The 11,760-nt window shown below is 43.2% G+C and overlaps 1 protein-coding gene across 1 annotated transcript; it reads right to left on the bottom strand.

The window, feature by feature from the left end:
• Positions 1-3,243: 3,243 nt before the first annotated feature.
• Positions 3,244-7,871, bottom strand: LOC112976484 (cyclin-dependent kinase inhibitor 1-like). The gene is made up of 2 exons (XM_026087802.1): positions 7,478-7,871; positions 3,244-3,311 (listed from the first exon to the last, which is right to left on the bottom strand). The coding sequence occupies exons 1-2, from the start codon at positions 7,869-7,871 to the stop codon at positions 3,244-3,246; spliced, it is 462 nt and encodes a 153-aa protein (XP_025943587.1).
• Positions 7,872-11,760: the final 3,889 nt, after the last annotated feature.

The following is an 11,760-nucleotide window of genomic DNA, read 5'->3' as shown; positions in this document are numbered from 1 at the left end:
CAACAGAGCAAAGCGGACCAGAGCTTCGGTGTACTGCTCCTTCCAGCAGGTCTGCTGCCTCCTCCATCCGCTTAAAGAATGGGAATGTTTTAGACCCACATAATAATAAACAATATTATTATTATTATTATTATAGCTTTGCTACATACTGACATATCTCCTTGCATGTACTGAGTTTAACAAGAAAGTGCAATTTACAGGATGAACAAAATAATGAAATGTTCCACGCTTGACTGTCTCCCCATCAGAATTGTAATGAAATGAAAGACTGATATACTTTATCTACCCTGTTGATGATGGAGCCCAGACACTCATCAGAGGTTTGCTGTCATTTTTGGCTGTCACATCCACATCTGTAGTGCTCATATTGCAGAAACCATTTTTCTTTACCTTTCAAAATCTGTGTACGTAGAAGGGAAGCAGCAACTTTACATAGCTGCTTGTCACTTTATTCTGTAAAGTAACAAAAAGAACTAGTGCAAAACACCTCAGTTGCAATTCTCCTCTGGTGTAAACCCAGGTAGCTCCACCATGGGTTTGCGGAGCTATATTCATGTACACCAGAGGAGGATTGGGCCCTGCAGTACAAGTATAAGAATTTTCCAGTTGCAAACACTGGCATGAAAACATTATCCCCCCCATTATTCTTTTGTATTACCATGTATCTCCATTTCCAATATTATGTCATTCCAAAAAACATTAACAAATATGTAGCTGGCAATCAAAGACATCGCCCTGTCTAATCAGCAGTCAATTCTTTTTTTTACCAGCTAACAGTTGCAAGGAGAGCTAAACATGGACAGGCCTAATTCTAATCCGTGGTCTTGACCTTTCAGTCTGAATATATTGAAATTCCACTCCTGAGCTGGTATCTGCATTAGGAACCGAAAGTTGTGGTGTTTAATTTGTTGATAATTTTAACAATGGTTTTATGAATTCCCAGGACATTGTAGCATCCTGATCACAAAGCATTTAAAGCAAATATGTCCTTTTAAACATACACATAAGCACTTAGGATTTTTTTCACATTGGTTCCAAAACAGCTTTCTTGTTTTGCTGGGACAGCAGTGTATCAATAGTCATTACTTCTCCTAATAAAAAGAAGCATCCCTTTTCCCTTTGGGGGAGGGGGGGGAAGAGAGACTCAGCAGCTTCACAGTGACCTTGTGCATGGCAAGCTTGCAGGCTTTTATGCACAACTCATGTTATCCTGGTCAGAAAGTAATGCTGCAAAACATTGCTACAAAACAAAGATGCACAGGGTCCCTGGTCTGATTTAAAATCACAGACACATGGAGGAACAGTTGTGATATTCTTCTGAACTATAGAAAATCACACACTTAAAAAAATATATATTGGTCTGTTCTAGCGACAAGCAAAGTTAAAAATAAAAACAACCAGGCATAAAAAAGCCCAACCCCACATCTTTATGCTGCATCTCAACTTGCTAAAAAGCTTGTAAGAGTAGGGCCTGGCCCACAACTGCATTGAGTGCACTGCTAGCAGCACTTGCCAGCTAGGCAGGCCCTCGTCCTGCTTCATTTAGGTAAAACTCCCTTTGCTCTCAGCTGTGGCAAGTTTTGTTCCCACAGTTCCTCACTAAATCAAAAATTCAAAAGAGAAAAATCACATCTCGTGAGTCTCTTTTGCATGTAGCTGGAAACAGGCCCCAATTCTGTGACTTGCTGAGCACCCTTATCTCAGCATACAGAGAAATGTCTGAAATCACTGCATTCTGGCACTCGGGGGAAACCAACTATTATTTATGTCTAAACACTCTAGCTCTTATATTGGGGGAAAAACAAAAGACACTAAACCATCCTGATGTTGCATGTAATGCAGGGTGTATTGCTTCCTTAAACCACATCTCATGCGTACAGCTGACACACGTGCGTGTGCACATTAATTCTTACTACCCAAGAGAAGCCTTAGCTTGTGTAGGTTTGAGATAAAAAGCAGTGTTCCATCACTGTATGAAGTTCTAAAATGCTCACATTTGCAGAGGTCTTTCCAAATGCGTTCATTAAACCTGCATCTTCAGGCCATATGCAGCAGTATAATTTAGAGTGTATATTTTATAGGTTTCATTTTCTGTTTTACTCACTGATTATGTGCTGCAAAACCTCAATTATCCAAACTTGTCAGGGTAATGAAGAAGGGAAACGAGAAGGAGGTGGTGGAAAAGGGTACGTTACCAAATGCCCTAGAAAAAGCAGTCCATGCAACACCAAGAGGAACAGAAATTTCAGTGTTATTAATGCCCTTTATCTTTTTATAGAAATATTATCAATATGAATAGAAGCACAATATGGTAACTAAATAGTCTCCCTCATTCTTAGCATGTTTTGGCAGGCAGCAGGCAATTTAAAACACTGTGGACAAATGCACAGCCCATTTTGTCTTCATTTTCACCACACAAACTCATAGACACAGATGGAAGAGCACAACCAAAAATGAAGGGCGAATTTGGCCCAGCTGATAACAGGAATGACTTGAAAGATACAAAAATATGTCTGCAAATTTCTACCCATAACATTTAAGATTAACTACCTAATTCTTGGGTGGATCCAGGAGGGCAGACATACCGGGCTAAAATGGCTGCTGATACAAATGGAAACTTTCCCAAGAAAAATATCAGTTTTCTCCATTTTCACCCCAGCAATGTATGTACATTTGGCACCTAAATTCTGTTGTTTATGCCTCGAATAGTTGCAAGCACAAAACAGGCATATATTCTATATCTGAAAAACATCACAGAAGAGTTGGGAACCTTTTCGTATGTCAGACCTGTAAAGCCGAGATGGTGAAAATTTTAAGCATCACTGCTACAACCAAGACAGAGGCTGTGTAAAGACAGAACAATAAAAGGCCCCACCTGTACAGTGACATGTCCAAGCACATTACTACACATATACAGCCATAACTGTTTACCACTTTCTCATGTAGAGTTATTTTAAACACATGTTAAACTGCTAGCCTTAGCTGATTACTGTAGCGCCCCAGCTTGCTTACCAGAGTTTTTAAGGCTAGTCATTTCTCATCAAAGTGATTCCAGTTGATCTGGCCTGACCCCATTCCAATGAAAGTTTTTGTGCGCCCAGAAGACTTTTCATCGCTGCTGCCATGAGCATCTTTCTGTGCGATGCCCCTAAGTGTCCGCAGCTTGCGCACAGTTTCTGAATGTCGAGGCAACTTGGCAGATGTCTCTAACCTCCCTGGTGCATAACAATCCTGCGCTCGCGTTCAAGAAGTTGACTTCTTTGCAACAGCTTGTGTATTCATTTTGACTCGCTTCTTTGCTGAGTAGTAATCTGCAGAACAACACAAAACACAGAGAATTAGAACTGTAACACCGATAAAGACTGTTTTAAAGAAATCCCTCAAATCTTGTTGGTTTTGTGTCAAAAAAGTCATTTGGACTTCTCTAAGGCTTGTGAAGGAACAAAACTAATACCTTTAGTATGTTCCATAGAAAGCTATGTAATACCAAGTAAAACAAAGAAAATGTGCTGGCTTTTATCCAGTTCAGATCAAAGGACTTTGGACCCTCTTAAGCAAGCTGAGCAATATGACATTTTACTCCAACTTTTAGAGCCACTGCTGCAGTGCTTTCCTGTCAGAAACAGTTGTTTCTCCTCCTTAAAAATAACAAAACATACTCACTGTAAAATAACATCAGAAGAACTGTATTTATGTGGCATTTTATTTCTACTTATTAGGTCAAATGCGGATTCTGGGAGGACTGCATGAAACCTTGCTATATCACTGAATTATAATTAATTCTCCACCCAGACAGTAACTACTGTGGCTCAAGAGGAGAACTTTTTCATAGGTATACATGGCTAAATCTTTCCTTTAAGTGCAAACTTAAATCCATCTCAAGTACAGAACCATAATTATAGCAAACACCTAGGAGTTCTTTCCCTGTCCCCCCAGCACAAAAAATACCTATTTTTTTCAGGTAAACAGAGCAAAACTAGTTGAAATGGAAGCTAAATGTTTATTTACCTTTAGAGTTGATGGTATTTACCTGGCATAAATTGTTTGTATTCATACTAACGAAGCTATTCCAACTTAAACCAGTTGAGGATCCGAGCTTCATCATGTTTAAACTTAAGCTCCCTATATAATCAAATTGGCAACATATATTGAGTCCCAGCAGCATAAAGTCTTGTATTAATTTCAGCACAGAATATTACTGGCAGGATGACTGGAACTCTACAGCCTTTCACAGCCAAGTTTGTGCAAAGTGATTCCTGCAGCCAACTTCCTTAAGGATATGTCTACATGGCACAGTGCAACAGAGCGTAGCAGTACTGGAGCTTGCCCTGAGTAAGTTAAGCTTCTGGAGCGAGACTTGATCCCAAGGAGAGTGTGTTCTCCCAGGCAAGAGCATATGCTGCTAACTCAGTAGAAAAGCAAGTCTTGCTATTATTATAACCCACTGCAGGCTCTCAGTAGGGCCGCAGAGGAGAGGGATAGCAGTAAGAATAAAAAGCCTACGTTACAAAATGTAATCCTTACGTCTGCTGTTTCTTCTAGTACAAAGGCTTCTACAAAGCTATCCTCCATTTCATTTTGGGCAAAGAAATGCATTTTGGATTATGCTTAGTGGATGAAATTCATAAAAGTCTTAGATAGTCATTATTCCCATTTCAGCCAGTGAAGAATTTTAGCCAGAGCCAAACTGCTTAGACATTTGCATACCTCATAGCTGAGCCCCATTTCAGGATTGATGGAGGGACTTAAAAGCCAGGGGGATGTAGATCCCCAGAGTCATATTCAGATGGTTTAGCCTCCACCTAAGACTCTAGACAGAGTCCATGGAAACAGGCTGGTATGACCACATTGAGGGACTCTAAAGAGCACATCAGTTGGCATAAGTAAAGTACTGAGTGGGACATTGCTTGCAGCCAGTCCAGAAGGAAACCCTGGGCATAGGGACCTATGAGGAAAAGATCTGTACTGCTTAAATATACCTATCTAAATACCTACTTTCATTTCCCCCTTGTTTTCTCTCACTTACCTTGCAGAAAACGGGGTTTCAGGACTAAATGCTTCAGAAGGAAGACCAGCAAGTGAAAACAGAATTGTTGCCAATTTTCTCTCTTTTGACATTAAGCAAAGGAGGCAAGGACTTATGGATGTCTTCCTGCAGAGCCGAGCGACACTACAAGGTCTAAGTGTATCAGACTGAGGCAAGCCAACAGCTTTGGAAAAGAAGAAGAGGAGCAAAAAGCTGGTATGGTTCCCCAACCCTGGTTAGAGAAACACAGCTTTCAAAAAAAACAAAAAACCTCAAATCAACCTACCAACCAACAAGACCTGTAGCTGAGCTACTTTTTGAACTTGGGGCTCTCCCAGACAGACAGCAGAGCAGAACTACACTGGAACTACACTGAGAAAGATGAATGAAAATTAAGTATTTGCACATAAAAGGTTTGGTAGACAGAAGGAAAAATGTACTTTCGTGCTAGTTATCTCTCTACATGTCTGAGGAGTCAAATACAGCAAGAAAACCTCTGCTACTTCCACTCTGGAGGTGCCAATGTCCACAAAACCCCATGGATGGTTTTTAATACACTGATATTTATTTAATGGGCCACAGCTGTCTTTTAAAGTCTAAATTAAATGCACATTGTTGGATCTTAATGTAAAGCATTACAGTGTTCCTCTTGACCAAAGGCGAATGCAGATAACTGTGTTCAAATCCAATATGAGACCCTGATCCTAAACTAACCTTTCACTCTGGGATGACAGAAGTTGGGCAAATGGGCTGAAAAGTGAGGTCAGACCTTATCAGTAGTTATCATTTTCCCATAACACCCTGACTTCAGTTTTGCCTGAATTACTGTAGTGTTGTTCAGAGGGACAAGCTTTCTGCAGCCAGAGAGAAACTTTTAATGAATTGTTCAGCTGGCAATAAAGAGGCTACATGGGTGCATGGGTGTTTGTGAGAGAAGGAGGAAGAGAAGCCCTGATCTCCAAGCGTCACCAAAAAAGAGGACTGCAAATGATTTTCCTGGCCCATCTCATTACACCCAGATTCCTTGGGGAAAAGGGTACTGTTAGACTAAAGAGTTTTCTCTTATGAAAACATATGTGGGAAAGTGTTAAACTGCGCAGCATGGTATTTTGGTTTCCACATCCCCTGTTGAAATGCGTCTTGCCTGGGGAAAACAGATCGGAAGAAAAATATCCCCTGGAAATATCTGCATAATTTACTCCCACACACCTAGTGAGAGATTTACAATTGAACAGCAGTTCCCTCAAACCATCACAACATTGTGCTCTGAATTACACTTCTGTACTCCTACCTGTAAATTATACTGTTAATTAGTTAATGGCTGTAAAGTGCTTTGGAAAAGTGCACTCATTAAATATCATTGTTCTGTACTCCACTGTACAATGTTCCACTCTTCATTAATCTCCAACCTCTTCCTGAACCTCTCTCTAGCAATTAAGTTTCATACCCTCAAATAGCAAATTATTCTATTGTCTGACTTACCGAGATCAACATCACTATTCAGAAAATGTTTCCTGAAACCTTAGCTTCAATTATCTTCTAGGCAATTTCGAGCTGGTGTCTCACATCAAATTCCCCAAAGAAAATCTTTTGTCTATATCTTGAAAACCCCAGTCCAGGATAAACCAAAATTCCAGTAAGGATAAGAGAAATCTAATCTATGGGATCAGATTTTTCAAATAAGCTCAAATCCTACTGGGAAGAGAAAATGAGGGGCCAGATTCTCAGAACAGCTTAGCATGCAGGATGCCGAGGACTTTTAAAAACTTAAAACTCTTTTATGGGTGCTGAAACAAGAAATACATTCCTTTGTGCATCTGGCAGCAAGTCCTGGTGAGAGGCATTTTAAAACCTAGACCCCTTCTGCCTCCTGGCCAAGTTTAAGATTGATCTGCCCTTAAAATTCCTGGATGCCTTCACTGAGTATAATATCCAAGCTGAAGTTAGCCGGAGAACTGGCTGCTTTCTCTGGTTTCTGGTCTTCCTCCTAAGGCTTAGCTCAGCCAGCTATGCTCCTTACTGCACTCTGAAAAATATAAGCAAACAAAACCCCCCAAACTCCCAACTGATGGGCAACCCTGTTTTCTTGTTTGGTTCTTGCTTGGGAAACTCTCTCACTGCTTTTCTTAGAATGGCTTTTTAAATGTCTAACCCTTGTAATCAGCCTAACCATCCTCTTGCAAGAAGTGGCCATTATCTATTTGTTCTGATGCTGACAAGTCCTAAATAAACCCCCAGGGGCTGGAGGGAGGTTGTGGCACAGCATCTTTCAAAAAACACAAGCCACTGGTCACTCAATTAAGAGTTTGTATTCTTTCTCTTTCAGATGCTCCTCTGAAGAAAAAGATCTTTTTTCTTAAAACAAGACTGGTTTATGGGCCTATCAAAGAATTTCTAAGAAACTGCTGGGACCAGGTTGGACCATCTGAGCAATACAAAGGTCTCACACACCTGTCAGAGATGTCTGTCTTCGTTTTTTCCCTTCTGGGCTCCTCTTGCCCCCTGTTTTCTTGGAAGTTTTGGGTTTCTCAGTCAGTGTCACCCAGACAAAGTGGTGAATCTTGTCCTCCCTGCCCAGGGGCCAGTTCAAGTGCTGCAGGGGTCTCCGAGTATCCCCTACCACACAGCTGTGGTAGAAGGCAGGCACCTGGTGACCCTCAAGCTCTTCCCACTGCAGGAGCCCCTCGACTGGTGTGTCCCAGAGGAAATCGAAGTTCCACTTCTGCTGGGCTCCCTCGATGCTGCTGCGCAGCATGTGCTGGAAGTCCTGCTGCAGTTGCTCGTGGTCTACGGGTCCAAAGAGGTTCCTCCGGGCGTGGGTTGTCTTCCCCGGCCTCCGCTCCATCTTTTCACCCCTCTGCTGCTCTCCAGCAAGCGTACACAGCAGCGCTTCCCTGCCAGGGAGAGAAGACCATCAGCCACCCTTTGCAAGTTCAGTTTAATGGGCACCTCATACTCTTTAGGGGGAGTAAATCTAGATAATATCAACCACATTACAGAAATCTTGGCTCAGTTTTGAAAAAAACTTTATCCCAGTCCAGACTGAGAATGCCCATTGACTTCTATAGGACGTGTCTGTGGGCAGCAGCTTTAGTAATGGGGAAGGGTGAAATACCCTCACCTCTTCTGGGTATCCTTATTTCACTGTGTACTAAATAAGGGTTTGTCCTAAGGGCTTAGAGACACACAAGGAAGTGGACAACGTTCCTTGAGGTAGGGACTGTTATTTTCTTTGTGGTGCTTTGTTTACATTGCCTACAGTAGGCAGCCTTGGAACAGGACTCAGACGCCTAAAAGTTGCAATAGTATAAAGCACAGCAAAAGACAGAAAGCACAGAGGTGCTACTTGGGAAAACAGGCACGAGTATCACCTTAAACAAGGGGAAGGGACTGAAAAGAAGGACTTTCAGGACAAAGAAAGGTGAGGGCAATCAGAAAAATATAGAAGACAAATGTTTAATTTTAAGTGGAGGTGGTATCTCTTCGCTGACTATTCTTAAAACTTCTTTTGCAGTGTCAGTCAAGTTAGAAGTTAAAGATGATCAGATCTATTACTTGATTCTTGACTGCCATTTTCATTCCAAAAAATGGTCTCAATCACAGACAAAAAAACCTTGTCTGGCTTCCTATAAGGGCCCACCTCATTCAATTACCAGGAGGTGAACTTCCCATTTATTAGGCCAGCCTGAGGACAGAAGAGACAGGGTTTGCACCCTCCCCTGGCAGGTAAGGTGGAGACATGGCAAGACTAAGAGAAACCAGGCAATTTACAGATTTTATAGGCCAGAAGGGCATAAAAGTACCAAATATGCTCACTCACTAATTCCTGCCTCAGGCATCTAATTTCTTGAAAAGCTGGATATAGATCTCAGGGTTGTATCCCTGCAAAAGAGTGTAAGTGAAGTCTGAGCATCCCATTACAATCACACTCAAGTGCCTGCTTTGGAAATGTCACTTTGTGGTTCTTTATCGAGAGCTTGCCAGCAATGGGGCAGTGCTGGCACTTATTTGGTTCTGGGCGTATCTGCAGCAGAAAACTCGGATGCCGAGGGGATGTGGCCACCTCCTCCCGGGATTAGGTGGAAGCTGAGCGTCAGTGTGGAGGTTGGAAACACACCTGAACAGCAGGGGACCAAAGAGGCAGATAGGCTCCTGCATCTGTTTAAATTGTATTCCTTGCCCTTAGCGGCTCTGAAACAGTGGCCCGCAAAAGCATGGCCCACAGTCAGAGGAAATTAAAGCAGAGGCTGCCAGCTCTCAGTTGCCCTTATGGCACATAGGTTGATTTCCAAGTGGTGGGTGTGGTTTGCTGAAGGTTGATGACTCCCAAACGCTGTGCACCACTGTTACAGAGACAGACAGAGGAGACCTCTGGGCTGGGAGCAGAACAGCCCCAGCACACCATCCGGGGCTTATCACTGGGGCTCCTCATTCTGCACCGTTGTGCAGCACCTGGCAAGGGTGGCAGAGCACGGTTTTGAGGAAAAGCAGCTGAGTGTACAACAGCGAGGATAATCCTCTAGGTGGCATCCAGCATCCCGAAAGCTAAGACAAACTTTTCCTACAGTTGTGTACAACCTTGCCATAGCTGTCAGGGTACTCGGTGGTGCTGGTTGTTGCTGTAGCTAGTAACAATCACACTGCTGCTCTGCTGCTTTTTCAGCTCGTGCCAAATCTCCAGGAGTTTACAACTAAGTTAATTCAAAGGTAATCTGTCACTTTTAGGGATGAATAGGCAGTGCTTTGAAGGAAATACTCTTCTGCGTTAGAAACTCTCCTCATATGTAGTAGGAGTTGGCTGCTTGACACAAGTGAATCAGGGTTAGCAAGAAAGAAGGTATTTATCAAACATTTTTGGCCTTTAGTAATACTGTATTTTAATAGCATGTATGAATGAACTAGAAAAGAATCTGTCTTGCTCTGTTAATGATTACAGGAACATGGGAATAACTATTCCAGTGTAGACTACTAATCCAGTGCCTTGTCTTTAAGACCGTGTAATTCCAGGTGTTTCAAAGGAAGATAAAATGACTGCAGAGAGGATAAATATAGAATAACCTTTCCCTATGGAAAGTTTCTTCCTAATGCTCTTTATTATGTCATGAATCACAAATGCTTATAACTCTTCTAAACTTGCAGCATGTGTATATAGTGACAGTTGCTGTTACCATTACTCATGATCACATCTAGGGTGAAATCCTGGCCCTACAGAAGTCAGTGCAAGTTTACTGCAGCAGAACTAGGGAAAAAAAAAGAAAAGACAAAAACCACCACTCTTTCCAACTCTTGGCTCTAAAGCCACACCATCACTATTCTCAAAGGTTAGTCCAGGTTGTGTGAGTGTATTAAACACCTCTAAAATTAGACTGAAGTGCTTGTTAATTGCAAAAACACTAATTTGATAGGATCCTTTCTTTCTCAACCCATGATTTTTTCTGACATCTAAGTACAAGCTGTCAGCCCCATTCAACTTTAGACCTAACCATACATGGATCCTTACTACAGTCAAGGTGCAGGACAAAAAGTTGAAAGATAGAGCTTTGCACTAGTGATGGCCACTTTTATTTTCTCACCAGTTCTCTGCCTGCTTGAATGAGTTGAAAAGAGACAAAAACTTCCTGAACAGTCCGGTGTTTGTTTCTTGCATCAAGCTTTCCAAGTATCAGAGGAATGCTATGTCACACTTCTGAATTTCATATATATGTATGGTTTCAAAAAGAAAAGGATGAGAATGCTTGAAGGAATTAATGCTGTGGATTTTTCATTTTCATTCTTTCAGTGAAGGACTGTTTCCTAATAATAGTGGTACTGAATTAAAGTCGCTAGCTATAAATCTTATTTTCAGACACACTGCTTGTCTGTGACAGGTGCTCAGGTACCCTTATCTAATTCTTTTTTAAAAGAATAGCTGAAAAGGCCTCTGCTTCCCTTCAGGGTGCAGGGGAAGCCACAGTCCTTGTCTTTGGCTTTAAGTTGTTTCATCCCTCCTCTTTCTTCTCTGGTGTTTGCTACCCTGGCAGCATAGTTAAGTGCCACCATCTGTCCCTAATACGCATCCCCTTTGTACTGAGGTGAAAGGGAAGGGTGTGTGTGCAAGAATGGGATTTATTTGTCATAACCTCAAACAATAGATAAGGCTTGGCTGCTTGAAGGCACAGCTGAACTACTCTGCAAGCCCCACCGCGCTGCATTCTGTGCTGCTCTCTCGCGCTGGCAGGAACCTGTCCTCCCCCCGTGTGGGGAGCCGGGTTCAGAGTAACCCCCAGCACCTCTTTTCCTCGTCTCCCGACCAGCCAGGAGCCCCCGCGCGCTGCGCAAGGTGAGCAAAGGCGAGTTTGCCCCTAACTGCGGCCACTCCCCTGAGAGCAGGCTCGCAGGAACGCGTTCGCTATGGAGATTTTGCTATTGATGGGCAAAACAGCAGCCCATCAGACAACCGTCAGCCTGCCGCGATGGGCTGCAGGGCGTCCGGCTCCCCGCGCGCAGAGAGGAGGGGAGGCGAGAGCCGCCTCCGAGACGGCCTGTGTCCAGCGCTGTGTCTCCCTCGAGGAAGCCAGCAGGACGCGGCGGTCTACTGCCCGACCTTTTGCCTTCCCAAACGCGGACCGTACCCATAAGGGTTGTGTGTGCGGGAGTGGGGGGCCCGCACAAGACGAAGGGGACCAGCACCGCGGCAGCGGCCGGGGGCTGCCCGTTCCGCCGCGGCTGCCGGCCCGCAGGCACCGGCCCCGGGA

This window comes from Apteryx rowi, unplaced genomic scaffold (assembly GCF_003343035.1).
Source record: "Apteryx rowi isolate R43461 unplaced genomic scaffold, aptRow1 scaffold_734, whole genome shotgun sequence".
In the NCBI taxonomy this organism is placed as follows: Eukaryota; Metazoa; Chordata; class Aves; order Apterygiformes; family Apterygidae; genus Apteryx; species Apteryx rowi.
This window is presented reverse-complemented; position numbering and strand designations above follow the sequence as displayed.